Source organism: Phaenicophaeus curvirostris, chromosome 1 (assembly GCF_032191515.1).
Source record: "Phaenicophaeus curvirostris isolate KB17595 chromosome 1, BPBGC_Pcur_1.0, whole genome shotgun sequence".
NCBI lineage: Eukaryota > Metazoa > Chordata > Aves > Cuculiformes > Cuculidae > Phaenicophaeus > Phaenicophaeus curvirostris.
Genome location: NC_091392.1, coordinates 127,170,039 through 127,193,661, shown reverse-complemented (window position 1 = coordinate 127,193,661; position 23,623 = coordinate 127,170,039). Strand labels below are relative to the sequence as shown.

General features: G+C 38.1%; 1 protein-coding gene across 4 annotated transcripts in view; it reads left to right on the top strand.

Moving 5' to 3' along the window:
- Positions 1–23,623, top strand: part of CNKSR2 (connector enhancer of kinase suppressor of Ras 2) — a 214,623-nt gene that overhangs the window by 117,230 nt on the left and 73,770 nt on the right. For all 4 annotated transcript variants that reach the window (XM_069873850.1, XM_069873859.1, XM_069873869.1 and 1 more), the window contains 4 exons: positions 8,024–8,157; positions 11,348–11,559; positions 15,394–15,483; positions 18,858–19,072. In XM_069873850.1, the coding sequence (XP_069729951.1) occupies positions 8,024–8,157; positions 11,348–11,559; positions 15,394–15,483; positions 18,858–19,072 (651 nt within the window). The remainder of the gene's footprint in view (positions 1–8,023; positions 8,158–11,347; positions 11,560–15,393; positions 15,484–18,857; positions 19,073–23,623) is intronic.

Genomic DNA, 23,623 nt, shown 5'->3' with positions numbered 1-23,623 from the left:
TCGAACATGGCACCAGAAAAAGGCCAGAAACTCATTCAAAACTTATGAGTGCAGCGTGCATATGTGTGTCTGTTGTAATTTATTATTTTAGTCTGAGAAACAACAGTTTTCTTAAGTAGACTGAGTGTTGGAAAACCTCCAGGGTGAAGTGAAGACAAACTTCAGAAGCTGCCTGATGTGGAGATTTCTGTTGGTAATCTGTGCAGATCAGAGGTGAACAGATGTTAAAGTCAGCAGATGTTAAAGTTTAAATGTAGCTTAAGTGTGAAATTGGTAGTGTATGTTTGATTATTAACAAGCAGCAAAAACAGAGTGCAGTGTAATTTTATAGCTTTTAAAAATATGAAGAAATTACGTTTAACAGAGTTTACTTTAAAAATTTCTGAAAAAAATCTTCATCAAACCTGCAAGTCTTGTAATTGCTATTTGCCCTGTGGCTGTTCTGAAATTTCATATGTTCCTGATTCACGTAAGGGTACTGTTCTTTAATGTGAGCTTGGGAAGCAGTGTGAGAGGAGATGGGGAAAAGCAATAGCAAATAGTAAAAACAAAAAAAACCACAAAAAAAACCACAAAACAAACAAACAAAAAACACAAGGAAAAGCTGTATTCCATCATCTTTCGATGAAGGGGAAATTATGATAACTTGTTTTCTTGTATCAGTGTGTCATGAAATAATTGAGAATGTTATAATTGTGCTGTCATCCCAGAGCTAAATTAATAGAATCATATGTATTATTCAACAGACACAAGCTATAAGGAAATTGTGATTCAGTAATAATTCTGTTAAAGTACAAAATATGAGCAAAATATTGAAAAGATATGGGAATGAAATTGTGATAAAATGGGAATTAGGATCTGCAAACTGGCTGCTGTGATTTTTTTTCATTCTGCAAATGGAGTGAAAAGCAAGAGAATGTGGTGTCACATACTAATCAAATTGTAATGAGTAAGGTGGGAAGGTGGAGGTTTACCCTGATGTGAGGAGGCTGACACAAAATTAGAGACTGAGGTTTTGTATGCAACCCACCAATGAACATTTTTAACAGCTGTTCCAGAAAATGTAGACGGTACATATTTCAGCGAATTAAATTGAGACTCATTAACACTGAGATTTACCTTGGGATGTTTTAATTGAGAGCCTTCAAAACTTAATTTTAGCTGAAAATGAATACTGTTGAGGCATTATTGGTAAATTGCATTCTACTTGTTTTGTCAATAACTGTATGTAAGAATTTGAAGTTTGCCATTTGCAGCAATGCAATAAACTAGACTTAATAGAGAGATACTAAATACGCTTGTAAGCTGAGGAAGTGCTACACCAGTCTTCAGTTCAGGCAGCATGCAGGTACTATCAGTGTATCGAGCAGTTTGGTGTGTAAGTAACAGGGCATCCTGGTAATTAAATTATGCATTCTGATAATTAATTTTTTAAGAGATTGCTGTCCATTGATAGTGATCTAGATTAGACATATGCCAGTCAAATGTTCATGGTCTCCGAGTGCAGAAAACACTTCTAGATTGTTCAGATGTTGACTGTTTATTAATTGGCATAAATACATCTTAGAATGTTCAGTGATTTACTTTGAACAGCTCTGCCTCCACATTGCAGTCTTGCCATGAATTATGAGTTAAATGCAGTCTACATTATTACTCATTAATTCTTAGCATTTGGGTTTTTTTTTTTCCTTGTGGCAGAAATGTGGTATTCATTCTTTTCACAAATATTCTTTTCCTTAGAATAAATATGAAAAGCTATGGGAAAGGAATAATAATAATAATAATTATGCTTCTTGTGTAGCAGTCCTGAAACTGATATTGAATGGCTTAATGTACAGTAAAATAATACAAATAGCCTATGGCTAGGCTATGCACCATTACAGAATGAGTTTGTATTTACAAGTGCATTAATTCCAGCTGTAAGGTCAAGCAGTATAAAAAGAAAAACATCTCTTTTTTTCCTTTTGCGTCCTGATTAAGGAAGTGCTGTATTTTGTTTTGTTTTCAGTCACTTGATGATTGTCTATTTTAATATCCATCTGTATCCAACTTCTTGCAGATAATCAAAGTTCTCTTTTAACGCATACTGGAATCATGTCAGAATTTTTGAAGTCAAGGGATTTTTCAGCCTGTGTTTCTCGTTATTGCTTTTCTAACATTTGAATTAGGCAGTGATAGCCTTGGGGAATTTTGTCGTTTCCATTGCAATTAAAGGTATCCATTAACATGGTGATGTACCATAAATATTAAGATGTTATGCCTTCAAGACAAATCTTACTTCATTTGCCTTTCAGTTACTTATTCTGATACTCTGATCTGTTGTATGAAAGCCTAGAATGATATTTCAGATTGAAATGTTTGTATTTCTTACTGCTATTGACTGGTGAACAAACTAAGTTAGTTTAACCTCCAATTTTTTTAGTTTTCTTTCTTGACATAAGAGCTGACTTAATTATCTTTGAACTCTCCATATTTTTGTCTGGTTCAAAACCTAACTTAAATAAACATCCTTTACTCTACATTGTCTGGTTTATTTCTTCTTTCTGCTTTGTGTTACTTTGGGGAGATTTCAAAGGGAGACTCCTTGAAGTGCTTTTGAACAAGGGTGGAAGGTTTGCTAGAGAAAATTCTCGGAGCATATGAAATCTTATCTAAGTTGTACTTGCCAGCAAGAAGCTAGGTGCAAAGTCCTCCTTTGCCTCCTGGAAAATGCTTTGTTAGTCCAAAGAAATGGGGCTTTGTCTACAATGTGGAAGATTCTTCGTTGAGTTTCTTTATAATACAGAAAAGAGTGATAAAGCAGCATGTTGGCATGTTTTAGCTAATTTTTGGACTACGCCTTGCAAGTATCAGTGAAAAGACTCTTACTGATACCAGTGAGGTTAGGGGCAGGTCCAGATGCCAGTCATATCTTGTGTGTTGACTTGGAAAAAAACCTTCTGACCCTTTATAAACACTCTGTCACACTCTTAACCAAGCTTATTTAAATATCACCTTTTGTACATTTAATATAGTTCACTGTTCTCTTTTGTGTGTGATTAAATTGTACCATTATAAAATCACCAGCGGCTCAGTACATGTAGCTTTTTAAATAGACTTTATTTTGGATTAGATATGCATTGTATCTCCACTATGATCTGTTCAGCTTTTCAGTGTCTTAAGAAGCAACAGCAACAATAAGAGTCCCTGGTTTGAGAGAAAATGGTATTTATTATTTTTTCTTACTTGATTTTGCCTCCTTTGTTTATCTAGAGACAATAATGTATTCCATTTTGATCATTTATGATTAGAGTTAGTATCTTTGCACTTTTTAATCATTAAATTTGAATAAAATGCTAACTTGTTGGTTCTTCAGTTGCTTAGTGTTTTAACTACGTGGGAACTGGGAATTCTTTGCAGCACTTTAAAAATGGATTCTGACTGATTTTTCCTACAGACTATGAATTAGTTATAGTATTTCATTACTTTGTGTGATGGTTGGTACTATAAAAAGTTTGGGTTTGGAAATGTTCTGTTCAATAAATTGTCATAACCTTGGTCCAATATGAAAAGTATATTAGCAGTAAAATCTGATGTAAATACTGCATAAAGACATTACTGGTTAAAATTGTATATTGGTTTTGGTTATGTTTTTAAAAATTGTATGTCTTTTTCTGGAGCAATATTTCTCAAATTATATATTGCAGCTTCCAAAGGGAGTTAGTGAAAGATTCAAAAAGTTTTAAAAAACATTAAAAAGAATTTTAAATAGTAAATATTAAAGATTAATTACATTCATTGTTTAGAGAGAAAAAAAGCAAAAATAATTTGCTGATTTACTGGGGGCACCCTCTCAGTTCCTTCAGGATTGGGGATGGGAAAAGCAGCAACGGGTCCTGTTAGCAAAAGGGAAGTAGAGACTGCAGGGATGAGCTAACCAGGGAAGAGCAGTTCCTGAAGGAGCGGCAGGGAGTAAGTGTCTGTGCGCTATCGGTCAGTACTTATAGGGACTTTTTATCTCCCTGTGCTGGGGAAACTGAGCTGCTGTAAGTAAAGATGGTCAGTTATCTGCTCCTTGGCCAACTGGCAGTTTAGGGAAGGGTTCATAAAGACTAGCAATCCTGAAGGAGCATGATGCATCAAAAAACGTTTGAGAAATAGTACTCCAAAATATATTGAAATATGGATTTTTATATTGGTCATTATGCTGACATTGATGCAGGTCTTTTGTGGGACATTTTTGAGGTTATTCCAGTTTTAATATCTAACTTCTAAACTTTCTCAGTCAGACTGATCCCATGGATCAAGTATTTAACACGTTAGCCTTGAAAATATTTTAGTTTTATTCCTATTTCAGATATCCCTCTTGCCCTGGCCAGCCTACCAAAAGGGACTGCTGCAGAAAAAAGCTCTAGTCTTTGGAAGAGAATTAACTTAACGATAACACTGATCTCCAAGGCATCCAATTCAGAAATACTTGAATGCAATTCCATGTGGTTTTCTGTTCAGTGCACCTGCATATGGTCCACTGAATGGCTGCCGTTGAACCAGGAGAGCTACATGAGCAGATTTACGTGCAGATGCATAGACTGACCCAAACTGAACAGTTGAGGTCTTTCTAAATTGCAATGCAAGATGCCATGTAGATCCACCATGTCTGCAGGCCATGTTCCGAAATCACTCTTTTCAACTAGCGAAGGCCTGAAGACTTTTAAAGCCATATGAAATGAAAGCTGAACTCATATGGCACAAGGTAGTAGTTTCAGCAGAGCTCTCAATGTTTAGAGCTGCTATCAGGAGAGACTATTTGAATGCTTTCAGCACATAGCAGTTCATTTAAAAGAGCTAACTGATTTATCTGGTGAAGTGATAAATACACTTTTTTTAAAAAAAAATGGTAATGTATTTTAAAATTTGAGGGGTTCCTTTTTTTTTTCAAGTTACACAGATTTGCTTTTTTGGCAAAAATAAACTGGAAAATTAGCTTTGGCAGTATGACCCAAATGCAGAAAAGATAGGGGGCATCCTAGTATGTTTTGGGACAATCCTACAGGATTTTGCTTCCTCTGGATTGTATTACTGTTTCTACCGCTTGGGAGCTCCAGGTGCCCTTGGAAGATCTGCTCACATTACCACCCTGGGAGATAACCACAGTTGTTCAGACTCTGACCAATTATACTGCAATTTCACCTCTGAAAGTGTCCCACTATCTGACATGGAAACAGTTTGAAGGAATCCTTTTACCTTCAGGTAGCTGGATGAGTTGCGGTTTTCTGTGGTAGACTGAATGCCATTTCTTTCTGTTGCACTCACTGTTTGAACTACCTTGCCTAGCCAAAATATGAATCAAAATATGCATTTGTTGAATGTGCACAAACCTCACTGATTTCCAGCAGCTTCCAGCAAACTGTTCTGGATGACAAACCAAATTGTATGTCTGCACTGTGAGTTGTCAGGGATCAGTGAAGGGTGAAGCAGAATCCTCAGACTTCAGCAGAACAGTTTTTTCAGAGATTAAGTTGATATCATTAGCATTCAGATTGTTAAGCCCAGGTATTCCAGGCTGTAGTACATGGAAATTCTTTACCTGTGTACTATAGCCCTTCAGCAGCCGGCCAAGACCACCACAGGGTCATCAACCCATTCTTAGTCCAGTTGTGCTTGACCATGATTTTCCTTATGTGACAGGAATAATAAACATATAGGCTGCCACCTCTCTAGTTCCTAGGCCCCCCTTTCCTCATACTTACCTGTTTCTGCAGGTAAATGGCTGTCTTCTTCCTCAAAGTGGAGATGAGCAAATCCATTTGCCCAGCTTGTCTTCCTCTCAGTGCTCCTGCCAGTATGAGCCATGAACAACAATAGACTGGGCTTAACAAGTGTAAGGAGTGTCTAGGTCACAAAATTCTTTTGGCTTAGAAGGAAAAAAATCATTCTGCAAGCTACTCGGCAAGCCACAAACTGTACTTGTCATAAAAGTGCAAGGTGTCAGAAAGGAAATAACCAGTGTTTCATTAGTAACTGATTCAAAAGCATTTATGGCTGCAGTGTCACAGGTGAAAATATAAGGGGTAAAATTTTGATTTCTCTGAGTGTTGGGGTTTGGTTTTGGGTTTTTTTATGGGGGGAGGCGGGGGGGGGGGAGGATGAGTGGGAGGCTTACCCAGTTTTACCACCAACTTCAGTCTTCTTTTTGCAGGCTTCTGTCTTCTTGTTTTCCGTGGTTGTAAAGTCTTTTACCTGTCTGGTTTTGTGTGTGTGTCTTTCTCCCTCTCTTCCTGTAAATATTGGCAGTCTTTCATTGACCTGGCTACAGAATACTCAAATTAACTCTAATGAGTAAGGAAAGCATTCAACAGTATCTCCATTATAATACATGGATTTCTAGCACTCAGAAAGAGAAAAATTGTGACATTTTATAGCTGTTGCTCTGAAGTTGGACTTCAAAGTTTTAACAAGAAAATGTTAACCATGCATTCTATTATGTTTGAGATAAATAACATCTAACAGAGCTTAATTCCCAAAACACCACAGTAACTGGCTAAAAGTTGCCCTAGGTGACATGCACTGTTTTTATATGCAGACTGGAAAAAAAAAGAATAACACAGTGTTGGGGGCTCTTCTTGATAAACATAAATTCAAATGGCTCATTACTAGCTTATGAAAGACCAATATTTAAAAAAGTTCCTGCTGTTGAACTTTCTGCAGTATGGGCATAATGCTACAGTGTCAAGATTAATATCTGGAAAATGAGAACTGATTATTCTGCACAGGAGTGCCCTGTTGGTATGTCATAAAGTATTCTTAATAGTGCTGGCAGAAGGATGTTCCTACACGCCTTTTCAGTCAGTATTTAGACGTCCTCTGCCATAAATACAACGTGAAATGTTTGTGTTCTCCAGTAGTTATTTAGGTCAGAAATTATAGGTGTTGTGAACTCTATTTAACCCCAACACTTCTTTCTTCAAGGAGTTCTCTTCCAACAACATGGAGGAGAAAAACCTCTTTCAAAGCAAAACTCGTCATTTTTTAAATTTTAGATTAATTTTAGGGATTGTGAAGATATTATTGTACTTGCTGTTTTGCCATTTTCTTTTTCTTTTTAGCTGTCACACAAGCCAAGTAACATAAAGCTTTTGTTATTAGGCAGACATATTATTAGTAATCAAACTTTGCTTCTCATTTCATTTTTTTGCATCTGTATAGAGACTGTTAGAAAATCTATAATGCTATAATTTCCAGCCATACCGTAATTTAATACAGTCTTCAAATGGCTGGTCATTATTTAGCTATCCCACATAGTTAAGCTGAGAAAGAGTTCACGTTAAGGTGCCTAATTCATGGGAGAGAGAATAAAAGGTGCGATTTAGAGGAAGGATCCTATTTGGACTGCAATGATAGCTAGAATGTATGATTGTTCTCCAAGGATACAACTTATTTACTTGTGAGTAAATGTTCCTTTGGGAGGAGTATACCCAGGGGAGTGAAGAAGAATAATAATCTCCAGTTTATGCTGTCTCATAGTGTGTGTGCTCTTGAGGATGCAGTACCTGTTTTTACAGCATCTGCAGACATAAACTGAAGCTTTTACAGTTAATTCTTAAACTGTAGAGCAGTAGATGGGGGAAGATGACATTCAATTTAATGCCTACTTATGCACCTTTTACCATAAACACTAGACTTTTTCTTTACAATGTTAGTTTAATTAAGGAATTCACTGGATTCTGCATGTTATTTAACTCATTAAGACTTCACCAGTGGCTCTACTGATTACTGGTTTTATGGGCCTTGGCAATAATCTTGCTGTGCAAAAGGGAAAAAGATGTAATTAGAGGAGTCAATTTTATAAGCACGATACACGTCCATTCTTAGATCCTTGGCATGAGTGGTTTTTTTCAGTTAGTTTAAAAAGCACCCAAAACATTAGAACTGTTAACTATTTCTTTAGCTTTCTGAGCTATCAGGTGTTTATAGCTTTTTCAGAGAAAAATTTATACTATAGAAGGATAATGGTGATTATTTCTCTCTCTCTCTTTTGAACCAGCCTCTTATTCCTAGAAGTCCTACAAGCAGTGTTGCTACACCATCCAGCACTATCAGTACACCTACAAAAAGAGACAGCTCTGCCCTTCAGGATCTCTACATACCTCCTCCTCCAACAGAACCTTATGTTCCAAGGTAAAAAAGATAATTTCAGGTACAATTCAATGTCAAAAATACTTGTAAAATAACCGACCGTTCCTGTCCTGTGGGATTAGGCTGATAATACTTCAGTTTGCAGGCAAACTGGTTATTAAGGCTAGATATGCTGAATCAGACCCACAATGGTCTGAATCAGTGTCTTGTCTACAAAACAAATAATAACCTTTAGAAAAGAAGTTTCAGTGCCCTATTATCCCTAATATGGGATAATCTATAGCCTGTAACAGTCTCATCCTGTTCTGGCAGAGCAAAAAATTGTCTGAAAGACTGAATCTGTAAGTAGTAAAAGAGTTCATATCTGTCCCCTTGTCTAATTACCATGATGCACCAAGGGAGGTTTCAACTCGACAAGAAGCACTGTTTTGTTCTGCCACGATGTCTTCTATTTTTAGATATGTTTGATTAGATAGTGTTAGAACACATTTCAGGATTACATTTTAATGTGGCAACCCTATTAGATTCTGCAGTGACCACGCTGTTCTCTGTAAATATGTCTGCTACTCTTACCTGCCACTTGGAGCCGGCATTTTCATCTTTTCCAGGTCTCTGAGCTTGCTGAGCCAGAAAAGCAGCAGATCCTCCTTGCAGATTCATCGCCCTAGCCTCACATGACCTCCGATGAATCAGTATAATTGCATAATGTACACAGATGTTGCTATCCTAAAATTCTTAGAGAATTATGGTCTATAAATAAGTACAGCAGTAGCTACTGGTAGGAATGTAGTTAAGAGGAATTAGGCACAGGTTATCCTATATCCAGTCAATGTATTTTTAAATTACTTTTTTTCTTTTAGTTAACTTTCTTGGAAGGGCTGTAAGGGTATTACATCCTTTCTTTTAACTGAGTTTTTCTTACACTTTCTTATCAGTAACTCTTCTTAGCCAGTTGGTAAGATATATGACCTGATACTGACAAGACCTTCCTGGGGGTTATCTAAGAGTGAGGTATATGGCACATTACATTAGAAAGTGGGGTGGAGAAATTGCAATTCTGTGATAAATTCTTACTCTTAAAAGATATAAAAAAACCTTCTAGGGCAAAAGAGTGGCTTTCCACTTCATGATTTAGATGGTGTCTCAAGCTTTTTGTGAAGCCGTAAGCTTCATGTTCTTTCCACATCCACGTTCTTTCCACATCCCTGCCTCATCTGTTACCTGCTTTGGTTTTAATCATTTGAAAAAAAAAAAGTATTGCCATTCTGTTTCAAATGTGACACATACAATGCAGTTTAATTTGCTAATACAGTTACTCTAGTGTCTGTCTTAAAGTGACAAATAGAGAAACCTAATACACAGTCTAATTCTATCTTGAAAGATACAGTGCTTTTGTACTTCTACTGATCATGTTTACCACCACTACAACACTTTTATTTGATAAGAAAAGCATCCTATTTCTTAAAGTATTTTGAGTGAATATTTGCTGCTTACCAGTTTTTGAGTTCTGCTCTAGAAATAGAGATCTTCAAAATGCATTTTCATTATTTATTAATAACATTTCTTAAGTCATTATGATAATGCAGTTGTTTGAACCAATTCTGATTAGATCCTATAATACATATTAGTACAAGCTGTAATCTTACAGAGAGATTAAGCTATGTACGCTTGAATTTTTTTTTATCAGCTTAATCCTAATGGTCTATGCTTCATTTCACAAACCTATCACATAGTGTACTGTGTTTCTGAATAATCTGGTTTCGCATTTCATTAAGGTTTTCTGTCCATAATTAACTGTATATGAGCATGTCTGCACTCATGCAAAGAGTGTTTACCTATTGGCTCTGCTCTTCTTTGTCCATGCGCACAGTAAAGATCCCTCCAGCCCAGGCTACCTTCCTTATCATGGAGGCTTGCTTTTGCCAGCTCCTGATGGTAGCTGCAGCACCAATCAGCATCTGGCTGTTTTAATGTCAGTCTCCATCCTGATTCCCCAGTACTCTGACACCATAGAAAGTCTTTCCTTGACTAGATCTGATCTCTCAGCCTTGGTGGGGCTGCAGGAGCCCACCTTGCTGAGCCAACACTATCCCTGCTCTGGGAAAGCAGCCAGGCAAAGCTTGAGTAGTGGTCAGTGGAGGGTTGTGGTGCTGCATTGTTGCAGCCAAGGCAGGATAGCCCTTTCTCATAATCTGTGGCTGCCTGGATCCCACGGGCAGGCTCAGATGGAGTCTCAGGGTGCCAAGGGAAGTATGGATCAGCATGTGGGCCATCTCAGAACTCATATGGCAGTCCAGAGGGACAGAAGTGCTCCAACAAGGGCATGAGTTCTCAGCTTCTCTCTTGGCTGCCTCCCATGCACTTTGCTGCCCAGAAATTACTGTCTGATAAGGTCTTTTGAAGCTGTCTCCAGGCACAGTCCAACCAGCAGGTTTACTGAGCCCTACTTCATCTAGTGCAAGGAGTGAGCGCCTACCTTAGGCACAGCTTGTTTTCTTGTTTGATGCTTTTGAGTAGTTTGTATTATTGCAGAGGAGGGCAAGGGTGCAGGAAAGATAAAAACAGTCATCTTGGGGATCTGTACGCAAACTGCAAAATATGTGCCTTGGAATGCATTGCTGTCCTGGGAAGCGGCTCGTGATAAGGTGTTACACACCCTATTTAGTACGGCATAGATGTACCTATATACAGCTTCTAAGCCCGAATTGGTTGTGCAAGACCATGTCAAATGTCTGTACATCGTCAGTCCCTGTTTCTCAGTTCTAGGGTTAGTTTGTAAGGAGCTTGATTGAATTTGTCCACACTTGCCATACAGCCATGTCTTAAAACTATCTGATGTATTTAGAAATGCAAGGATAAAAAGGTAAGGTCAACTTTATTTATCTACCCCAAATCACAAAATGTTAAGTAGATTTAAAAATAGAGAAGGAAACAAAAAAAACAGAAGAAAAAGAGTAGCTGTACATCAATTTTATTTCTATGGTTCTTTTCAAGAGAAGCCAATAAGATGGATACAGTCTGTAAAATAACTGAATAGCAGAAATGTGTGAGCTATTACATGCATACATTTGCATATATGATACGTGATCTTGATGCTTGTTGATAGCATCTGTTTCCTGCTTGTATGAAATATTGACATGTCCCCATGTGTATTGAACTATTTCAAGTAAAAAAAAACCCATACATCAATGTGTTATCCTAATATATTACAAACCTCTCTTGTTTACCAAAGGGATGAAAAGGGAAATCTCCCATGTGATGATGTTGGCAGACATATAGTGGGCAAGCCAGTTCATACAGGATCCGAATCTCCGAACTCATTTCTTGACCAGGAATATCGGAAACGCTTTAATGTGGTTGAAGAAGATGCGGTTTTATATTGCTATGAGTATGAGAAAGGAAGAACAAGTGGTCCTGGAAGGAGAGAGAGCACACCAACATATGGTATGGCATAGATCTAATAAGGATAATCACCATGTGTTGATTTTAGGATTTTCATGCATCTGCTTTTGTGTTAAGCATGAAAATATTTTCAATGACCACTGATTTTGCTAAGAATTCTGTACTACTTTAGTCTGATTTCAACCTGAGGCCTTATTCAGTGCAAGAAAAAAAAATATTTGCTCTGATAGGAAGCACAACTCCAGTTTTAGATTGATTATTTTTCTGAGTATAAATTCTATAATTTTGTTATAATCTTAATTTTCCATATTATGCTTTGACATTATTTTATCAAAAAACAACCTGGCAGAAGCCCATATACAGACAAAAGTACATGATGGTATTGTTCTCCTAGTATAAGGGCAAGGCTTGCATAGGTTTAGGGATTCAGCATTAGAAAATTTTACCCAGGTGTAATAGTTTTCAAGATCAAAACCACTTCAGATTTACCAAGCAGTGACATGCTGCTTTCATGCTGCACTGTAATTTTCCTTTGGTCCCAGATGTGAAATATGACTGCTGATAGTGTGCTTTCCTTGTTATACTGTATTAACTTTGTGTAACTTCTGTGGGAAGTGATGACATCCTATATACAGCTGTTCCTATGTATTTGAGGCTATACGTAGTCTAAGAAAGAATTTTGCATGTAAAAACACATGTATTCATGCTTCCTCCACACCTTGGATTTTGGCTTATTGAGGGTGTGAACACAGAAACAGTTTCTGGTGAGAGTTTTTCTACTCAAACCTTTATGCTCCAGGTTATTTTCCCTTTGAATCTGTCGGAACTCTTCCTTTCGCTAGTATTGTAGCTTATTTCAGGTTTGGACTGGGAGAATTGGTTTTCTGTTGCCAAATATAAAATGGTGCACTTATAGAGTTGTTAGGATATAGAAGAAAGTGAAGAGGAAATCTCGTGTGTAAAAAAAGATATTTTGACTACTGCAGTATTAGATGAGCATGCACTTGGAATATTTTTTTACCCTGCTTGCTAGGTCATTTCAGTTTTTAAACTGAGCATAAACTGTATGTTGGAGTTGTTACAGTAATTCTGATATCTTATTCCTTTGAGAAGAAGATAGACTTAATTTATGAGGAAGCATAGATTTAGTACGTCATGCAGCCAAGCTCCAAAATCAGTTGAGACCTTGATGTAAATTGAGCTTGAGCTGTGCAAAATATCCTCTGGGCCTGGAACAGTGTGCTTGCACAACATTTTACCCAACTATACAATCCTGATGTAAAACCCTCAGTATCCTTTGATTTCAAAGTGTTTTCAGGTGTTTTCTAATCATGCACACAGTGTTCAAAATAACTGCTAAGTTTTTTAAGTGGATATACCAATTTTATTACCCTAGTGTTTCAACTATTACAATTGGCGGATGCAGTACATGCCATTAAAAGAAATGTAATCTCTGTTCCAGATCTTAATTTTAATACTACTGGTCTAGAGTGAAGAACACCTTTATTCTTCATGCACTGCTGAATCCATTATTTTGTTACAGAATAGCTTTTTCAGTCTTTTTTTCCTATTTGTAGAACAGGTTATAAATGCATGGATCAAAGACCTTACTGTAAATCTGTCATTATTTAACACATTTGTTACACAGCTTTTCACTTTTGATCTTCCTTCCTTTATAATAAATTCACACCATCAAGTTGATTTCCATTTAAGTGTAATTTCTAAAAATATTACCATTTCAGCATTAAATTCTAAAGTTTTCCACGTGGCATTTGTTAGCACAAAATTTGTGGGTAGGCATGACCTTAGGATTTCACAGAAACCTGGAAATTGCAACATCACCCTTCTGGCTTATAGTGACTTATTAAAGAAGGTCAAATAGAGTTCCAGAGCCTAGAGAAATAGTTGTTTTCAACATGAATTCCTCATAAATTATGTGGTGGTGGTAATTTATTTTTTAGAAAAAGTTTCTCAATCCTTCTTTGCAAGAGGTTCATAGGGCCCTCCATAATTTCTTTATTGGAATCTTTTGACATTTTTTGACAATGTTAACAAAGAGATTTCTCTTTCATGCTCTCACTGGCTTCCAGCTGTTGTACATTTGTTGCTAATTGGCCTCAGAAAGCTTCTGTTCACAGCCCAAGAAAGAAATTTTCCTTGGACTAGTCACCAGGGAAAACAGATTTAGGGAATCCACGGGGATTAACAAGAAGATTAGCAGGCAAATGAAACTTGAATTTAAGGAAAGAAACACATTTGGTCATTACAGTTTTACTGCTAGATACGAAAAACATGCATTTGAACAGCTAGAGATTTTGTGAAAAATTTGTTATGGCTATAGCTTTTGATAACAGTCAGACCTTTCATGATTTTGGTGCTTTTGGATCTTTTAAAATGTGCAGATCCTTCCAATAAGGTACTGTGAGTTCAGCCTCATAAAGAAGGGGAAGTTGCATTTCTAGAAAAAGTAACTACTGAAAGTTACTTTCTATCAAGCAGACACCAGCCTAATACATCCCTACTCAGGAAATGACTTCTTAACTGTGTGCTCTAAATCCCACTGGCTTCAATCATAGTTAAATGTGTCTATAAATAGTAAAATACAAAATAATTTAGAAGTTAAACCTGTGTGTTGTATTTCCTAAGTAATTTATGTATTTGTGATGTGATCCTGTGGTCTACACAGAACAGACACCTTTTTTGTCAATTGTTTTTAAAAGACAGTACAGCCTTTTACCATTATGCTGCCTGTATGGTATTGTTGTGTTTCCCATGGATGCCATATTTTAATAGGTAGATAGATATGTTTGAATAATTGTTTTCATTATAAACACATCTTTCTTTTTCAGTGCATCATAGATTCAACCTCAAAATGTGGAATAAGACTGATCACCTTTATATAGGGGATTTCTACTAATCAACAAGACTTCTGAAGTGCTTACTTTCAGCTCTGCTACTTTTAAAAACAAATCATTTCTCCACTTTTCAGTTTTGTGACCAATAGATCAATTAAAAAAGAGCAAGGGCTGACTTGTGAAAACATTTTGTTTACCGTCTACCAGATATTGTGCCACATGCTATGCTACTCTATGCTTTCTTTCAATACTATTTAACTTGCTAAAAAGTTCTAATCACTTTAAGTCACCTCACTAAGTTACATAGCGCACTTTCACCGAATTTCTGACTAAATTTGTGGAATCTTTAAGAAGAAATCATAGTTCATAGCATTTTTTCAGAAATAATTCAGCATCTTCCAGATCAAATTTTAGAAGGTATAATAGTCTTCAGCTTTACTGTCTCCTTCTGCTGAAATCAAAGTGAATTTACCAGTAGTAATGTACTTTGCTTTCTATGGATTAAATTCTACAAAAGAAGCTATGTGTACAGATTTTCTGCTTCTTTTCTTACTAAGTCACTGATGGACCTTTTAAGCCCACTAGCAAAAGATGCTATTTGTGAGGGTAATTTTAATGATGTGGGCACATTTCTGTTACTAACAATTCACATATTCTTTACAACAGTTCTCTTCATGTTTGTGCCAGGGGCTTCCAGAATAACAAATAGATATTGTTCAGTGAAAACTAAAGCAATTTGAATCCATTTGTCAGTCTCAAACGTCAGTGTGTTGATGATTTTGTAGGGCACTGGATTTATTTTCTAAACTTAATAAAATCCATTGAATACTTAATTACTTCTAGTTTGTTAGAGAAAACAGAACTCCTATATTAACCTCTTGTCCAGAGGTGATGCTGGATCTTCTTGCATAAGCAACCCTGTAGGACAGCAGCTTAGCATATTATTTGTTCTTTCTTCTAAAGGATTTTATTTTAATGCTGCCTTATGGTGCATGATCTCAATGTTTTCCTCTGTTTCCAGGGAAACTAAGGCCTATTTCTATGCCAGTAGAATATAACTGGGTGGGGGATTATGAAGACCCCAATAAAATAAAAAGAGATAGTAGGAGAGGTAAGTGATATGAACACACATCTTGTACAAGGCATTAACGGGTTCTACCATGCTTTAAGCTACATATTTCAACTTAATTTTGCTGCTTGCTTACATATATGTTTTTATGAACCTGTTTTGCGCTCTTTCATTATGTATACTTAAGTTTTTCCAGAGTTTCTATTAGGCTTGAGGAAGTAGCTCAGCCAGGCAAAAGAAAGCATGGTTGCAAAGCCCTGTAGTTTGGCTTTACTTTGTACTGGTGTTTCATTAGTTCAGCTGCACTGTCCAGTCAATTTTGAAACTGTCCTTCATTTTGTAATACTAGAGGACAAGTGTATGGTTATTACTGATAAATGTTGTTATGCTTAAATGAGAATTATACATCTCATTTCTCTGTCTTCATGTGTCCTTTTTGGATGGAAAACATTCAAGAGCAGCATGGGATTCACCTCAAAATCATCCAGCAAAAGTTGTTCAAATTCTGGTTTGTAAGGCTCAGATGTGTAACTTTACCTACAAAATTATAAGCTCTAAGATGTTTATTATTGCCCAGGAACAAGATGTTACAGCAATTTTAGATATTTCCGTAAAATATTCATAGAATCATAGAATCACAGAATAACCAGGTTGCAAGAGACCCACCGGATCATCGAGTCCAACCATTCCTGTCAAACACTAAACCATGCCCCTTAGCACCTCGTCCACCCGTGCCTTAAACACCTCCAGGGAAGGTGAATCAACCACCTCCCTGGGTAGCCCGTTCCAGTGCCCAATGACCCTTTCTGTGAAGAATTTTTTCCTAATGTCCAGCCTAAATCTCTCCTGGTGGAGCTTGAGGCCATTCCCTCTTGTCCTGTCCCCCGTCACTTGGGAGAAGAGGCCAGCACCCTCCTCTCTACAACCTCCTTTCAGGTAGTTGTAGAGAGCAATGAGGTCTCCCCTCAACCTCCTCTTCTCCAAGCTAAACAACCCCAGCTCTCTCAGCTGCTCCTCGTAAGACTTGTTCTCCAGCCCCCTTCACCAGCTTTGTTGCTCTTCTCTGGACTTGCTCCAGAGCCTCAACATCCTTCTTGTAGCGAAGGGCCCAGAACTGAACACAGCATTCAAGGAGCGGTCTCACTAGTGCTGAGTACAGAGTGAGAATAACCTCCCTGGACCTGCTGGTCACACCGTTTCTGATACAAGCCAAGATGCCATTGGCCTTCTTGGCCACCTGGGCACACCGCTGGCTCATATTCAGTCGGCTGTCAACCAACACCCCCATGTCCTTCTCCTCCAAGCAGCTTTCTAGACAGACTTCTCCTAGTCTGTAGCACTGCACAGGGTTGTTGTGTCCCAAGTGCAGGACCCGGCATTTGGCCTTGTTAAACCTCATGCCGTTGGACTCTGCCCAGCGGTCCAGCCTGTTCAGATCCCTTTGCAGAGCCTCCCGACCCTCCAGCAGATCAACACTTCCACCCAGCTTAGTGTCATCCGCAAACTTGCTAAGGGTGTACTCAATGCCTTCATCCAGGTCATTGATAAAGACATTGAACAGGGCTAGGCCCAGCACTGAGCCCTGGGGAACCCCACTTGTCACTGGCCTGCAGCTGGAGTAAACTCCATTTACCACCACTTTCTGGGTCCGCTCACCCAACCAGTTTTCCACCTAGGAGAGTGTGCGCCTGTCCAGGCCAGAGGCTGACAGTTTCTCAAGCAGAATGCTGTGAGAAACTGTGTCAAAGGCTTTACTGAAGTCCAGGAAGACCACATCCACAGCCTTTCCCTCATCCAGCAGCCGAGTCACTTCATCATAGAAGGCAATCAGGTTAGTTTGGCAAGACCTGCCTTTTGTGAACCCGTGTTGACTGGGCCTGATCACCTGGTTCTCTTCACCTGAGGCTCTGTAGCGAGTCCAGAGAAGAGCAACAAAGCTGGTGAAGGGGCTGGAGAACAAGTCTTACGAGGAGTGGCTGAGGGAGCTGGGGTTGTTTAGCCTGGAGAAGAGGAGGCTGAGGAGAGACCTCATTGCTCTCTACAACTACTTGAAAGGAGGTTGTGGAGAGGAGGGTGCTGGCCTCTTCTCCCAAGTGACGGGGGACAGGACAAGTGGGAATGGCCTCAAGCTCCGCCAGGGGAGATTTAGGCTGGACATTAGGAAAAAACTCTTCACAGAAAGGGTCCTTGGGCACAGGAACAGGCTGCCCAGGGAGGTGGTTGAGTCACCTTCCCTGGAGGTGTTTCAGGCACGGGTGGACGAGGTGCTGAGGGGAATGGTTTAGTGTTTGATAGGAATGGTTGGACTCGATGATCCAGTGGGTCTCTTCCAGCCTGGTTAATCTATGATTCTATGATTCTATTCTATGATTCTTGCATGTGCTTCAATAACCAAAAATTCAGTAGCGATCAGAAAAGGCAACATCATTAGGAATTATTAGGAAAATAATACAGGTCAAATTAAGAAGTATTCTTATGATGCTATGAAAGTTCTTGCTCATGCTGTGTGTGTGCGCAGTTCTGGATTCATCATCTCTTGAGAGAAATAGAGTAGAATTGAAGATGGTTTAGGACACAACAAAAATTATCATATGTATGGAATAAGTTCCAAACCAGGGTCAATTCATTAGAGTGGTGATCATAATTTTGGGAGAATTTATGGAGGACATAATAAATGTTTATAAAATCTTGTGTGGAATGAACTAAGGAAATAGGTTTGTCACTGTTTTTTCCAAAACAAGACCCGAGAGACCTCAAATGTCTCCACTGAGTGCTGGTTAAAAAGAAAAGAGCTGGCTCCTCATGCAGTTTGTGTTCAAGCTAAGGAACTTCTTGTCACAGGATGTCATGGATACTGAAAGTTTACATTAATACAACAATAGACCAGACAAGTTTGTGAAAGACAAATCTAGTGAGATTTCCTAAATTCACAAACATTGCTTCTGGCTCAGGAAGTCCCGCAGCTACAAGGTGGTAGATGCTGGAAAAGTATTTGGGGAAAGTATGAATACTATGGTGAATAATCTCAAGTGAATATTCAGAGTAAATTACTTTATGTATGGCACCAGTCATTTGTATTCATTAGTATCTTGTTCAAAAAGCCATTACAGATATGATCATAAGTGCTCGTTTTTTGAGGACTCCAAAATGAAGTTTATTGATGTGGGTCTTCTTTTATATGATGTTCTTTTTATTGTCAAAAATACCAGAAAATTGCAAGAATCATTAATTTTTCCCTACCAGAAGATTGTTTTCTTATTATATACAGTCCAAAGGAGCAAATGGGTTTTATTAATGAAATAATCTTGAAGATTTAAAATTGACAGTAGACCTTAGCAAGAATATTATATATTTTGGAAGCAGGATTAGCATGCAACAGTTAACACTGGTGTTTTGCTTTATTTTTCTTTCAACAGAAAATTCATTGCTTCGCTATATGAGCAATGAGAAAATAGGTCAAGAAGACTACATGTTTCAAAGGAATAGCAAAAAGGATACTGGAAAAAAGTCCAAAAAGAAGGGAGACAAGTGTAGTAGTCCAAGTCATTATTCGCTGTTGCCTAGCTTACAGATGGACTCACTGAGACAAGAGGTCATGGGCACACCTGGACCAGAAACTGCTTTGTACCATGTGAGTAAAAAGAACATTACAAAAGTTGTTGCTCTGTGCTTATGATGAGAGACTGTCTTGTTTTCTGCAGTGATGTTGAAACCGTTTTTGGACTCCTGCTGTTAAACAGGTTCCTATTCTTCAAACAATACCTAAGTCTCAAAGAAGTATTTCAGAATTCATTTTGCCATTACAAATGTAGGATGGACATCTGTGGTTTATATCCTTTAAACAGAAGATATCATGATTGAAATAGAGTGTGGTATCTCTGCCTTGACTTATTTGCTACTTATAGAAAGTGAAGAAGCAGCAGTTTCCAGACTGGCTAAAAACCTCCTTTCCAGTACGTATGTCACTGCAATATGCTAAGTCTTATCAGACAACTCCTTTGATACAGGTACTTGAAAGGCTTGATAATGGCAGGAAAACTTGTGGGAAGAATTTGGTTTCCCTTTGAGCTAAGGAGAGCCCTAATGCACGTAACTATTTTTGACATGTAGCCCTCAATAACTCATAGAATCATAGAATCATAGAATAACCAGGTTGCAAGAGACCCACCAGATCATCAAGTCCAACCATTCCTATCAAACACTAAACCATGCCCCTTAGCACCTTGTCCACCCGTGCCTTAAACACCTCCAGGGAAAGTGACTCGACCACCTCCCTGGGCAGCCTGTTCCAGTGCCCAATGACCCTTTCTGTGAAAAATTTTTTCCTAATGTCCAGCCTAAATCTCCCCTGGCGGAGCTTGAGGCCATTCCCTCTTGTCCTGTCCCCCGTCACTTGGGAGAAGAGGCCATCACCCTCCTCTCTACAACCTCCTTTCAGGTAGTTATAGAGAGCAATGAGGTCTCCCCTCAGCCTCCTCTTCTCCAAGCTAAACAACCCCAGCTCTCTCAGCCGCTCCTCGTAAGACTTGTTCTCCAGCCCCCTTCACCAGCTTTGTTGCTCTTCTCTGGACTCGCTCCAGAGCCTCAACATCCTTCTTGTGGTGAGGAGCCCAGAACTGAACACAGGATTCGAGGAGCGGTCTCACCAGTGCCGAGTACAGAGGGAGAATAACCTCCCTGGACCTGCTGGTCACACCGTTTCTGATACAAGCCAAGATGCCATTGGCCTTCTTGACCACCTGGGCACACTGCCGGCTCATGTTCAGTTGGCTGTCAACCAACACCCCCAGGTCCCTCTCCTCCAGGCAGCTTTCTAGACAGACTTCTCCTGGTCTGTAGCTCTGCATAGGGTTGTTGTGCCCCAAGTGCAGGACCCGGCATTTGGACTTGTTAAACTCAAGTAATGTTAAGGAAGGGATCTTACTGAATAGGATGTAAAAGCAAACTGCAGTAACTTGGAAGTTTTCAAATGTGTCAGGAAAATGGTGTTAGAAGATCGCAACATATTTTAGATATGATATGCCTTTCACATGGTAGAAGTATTTATGATTTAGATCTCAGTAAAAGACGTCACTGTAGAGGAATATACACACAGTAACTGTCCAGAAGAACCAATAGATATAATTAAAATTATCTTCACGTGCAAACATAAAATGTTTAATTTAGATTGCCAGTCTCTGAGTGAGGTGGCAGTGTGGGCTTGTTGGGAAGTCTGCTGTGAAAAACTGACAGGTGGAGCTTCACTGAACCCCTAAGAGAAAAGTAACTTGGTTTCTTATTGTAAAACATCATTTCAGATTATCGTATTATAATTGGTGTATATTAGTTGAAAGTAGTGGAGCCTTTACATTAAGTAAGTCTGATACATTTCGGAGAAGATGTCAGTTAGTATTAAAAATAGCTCTTGTGGTGCACTGTAATTAGATCAGGTCTCCAGGTGCAAGAATTGTTATTCCCTTTCCTTTTCCTTTTTAATAATGTAAGTTTAATGATAAACATTTTTCTTACATTATTATTTCCGATTTTAGTTTTACACTTGGTTCGTAAGTTGGAAAACTGATAATGGCGAGATTTCCATTTGCAAAGGTAGACTGATCTATAGTGGTTCCCTAATACATGAAGCAAAGGAGTTTGCAAGTGGCCCCAAACTGTCCTCTGTAATGTCTGCAGTCTTTCCTAGAAGGAATCAGTGCAAGAGCCCTTGAAATCAAATATTTACAGAATAAAAATAGAAGAGCTATTTGTGTGACAGAGGAGTTTCCACTCTATAAAGAACAGTGTGGTACATATGTAACACTTGCCATGTATTGAGAAAATACTCACCTCTCAGCAACATTTCTTTGTTAGTATACGTTAAAATTCCTGACACTGCACAATGAGAAAAACCTTTTTTTTAAGGTGCCGTCTTTGGTTTTCCTTAGTTTCCTCTATTACCCGTTATGTCTAGTTTCCAAATTGTGTACAAAAATAAGTGATGTACACGGGAACTGGAAGATTCTTCAGAATTCCAGTATGGAAGTTAATGAGCAGCAGCATGCTTAGAATTGACAGCCGGCATTTTTTGTATACTTTGGATATTTGTCCACAAAAGACCTGAACTGTTAACACCACAAATTCCACCAGTGTCTGCTAGTTCTTTTTGTGCATCATTACCCTCAAAAGAAGTCTCTATAATGCCATTAAATCTTCAGCATCTTTTGAGAGGTTTAGTGGGAGCTTATTTATTTATAAAAATAAATAAAGGTTATTTATAAATAAATAAAGGTTATTTATAAATAAATAAAGGTTATATTTATAATATTTATAATAAATAAAGGTTAATAAATAAAGGTTATTTATTTTTCAGAATACAAAACAGTATTGATCTGTTAACTGGCTTTGAAGCAAAATGCATTAAATAAACAGAAAGAGGAAGCTTGAGCCATTGATTTGTCCCTGGCGAAATGGAAAGGAACCCTTCACAGAGCATTCACTGCCCTCTGCGGCTGATTATTGCTGGTACTGTTGTTGGAAGCCAGCTGGCTACCACCATGGAGTACAATACAGTTCCCTTTTATGGTGATGGCACCCAAGCATATTGACTTATGAAACCCTAGTCTAGTTTGCAGATGGGGCCATATGTATCTTTGCCACATAGCAGAGACAGATATTTTGTAATAAATTGGACAGAGCTTTTCTTAAATTCTTAAATAAACAGTGCAGTGAGCAGATAAGGAACAGAGGAATATAGATAAAACACAAGGAACTTGTATCTGACTGCAATACAATTTTATTAAACTGTAGATACCAAATAGGACAATGCAAACATACTTCGTGCTCAAATTGCATCTTAAAGATCTCTAAAAATTAGGCTGTCCTATTAGAAAATATTTTTATGTGCATCAACCACCTAGTTTTCACAGAGACTTTGGATTATCTTTAAATGGAAGCCTCTTAATGAGTATGAGTACAGTGCAGAGGAATGGTGGTAACTCCAAAAACTGCACCAATAGTGAAAGACACTGGGATTTTTTATTTGGGTTTTTGTTTTAAGAATTTAGTTTTCATCATACTAGAATATTAGATGAAGAGAGGGTATTGTGACTTTCTGTGTTGCATACCACAAGCCAATGGATTCTCCTGAAGTAAAGTGTAGGTCTTACCAGGTTGCTGTAGTTGGACTTGTACCTATAGTGCCTCAATTTTTTGTGTTAGTACTAGAGAATATTCCACCAAGTTTGTTAAGTAAGATCCTGGTTGCCCTTGTTGTTAAAAGTTTTCTCCTATTAGCCTGTGTTACCTGGCTTCTATGTCTAACTTTAGCAATAAAGGTACTTCTATCATCAAGGTTGAAAGGTCTTTTGTTACCAAATTTTATCTCCCAGTACAGGAGTTTGTAGGCTATAAACGAACCACTTTGTAGCCTTCTCTTGCTTAAAAAGAAGTCAAATGAGCTTCCTGGGTTTGTCATCAGTGTGTCTTCATATTCTTTCATCCGTAATTCTTTCAATTCCTCATATTTCATCCTGAAGTATCCTAGGTATCCTAAGCAACCTTCCTAAAGCATGTATGCCAGAACAGGACATAAGTTTCCAGGAGCTGAGTTGAAAGGTACTATGAACTTTCTGTTCCCATCCACTGTCTCTCTACTTGAATATTTGGAGGACTGTTTACCCATTTTAACCACAGACTTGTAGTGAGAGTGTGTTTATTACTTGGGTTTGGGTTTATTTTTTCTGTAATGGCACTTTTCCAAATCACTGACTTAAAAGACTGGCATTTCCAATGTAATAATTTATATCTTGCATTCTTTGTTCTTAAATATTTAACATTGTGTTTGGTTGGCTGTGTTAAAACATGCAACTTCTTGGGTATGCTTGCTGAATAATCTGTGTCTTGAAGCAAAGCTAGTTATGAAATACTAAGAGAGTAAGGGTGCTGGGCCCTCACTTTGGGTCGCCATGATTCCCAGGTCTTAACATGAAATACTGACACTCCAGGAATCCCAGGTCTGCTGGGGAATGGACCTACCAAAGCCCTTGTTTTGAAATTATTTTTTTAATATGCATATTCTTTGACATAAAGAAAAATATTTTTTTTTCTCTACTTCCTTTTCCCTTTTTTCTTAATTCCCTGGAATAGAAACCATGCTGCTCACTCAGCGTTCAGGTATCCTGTCATTCACTGGTCTTTGATTCTGGGT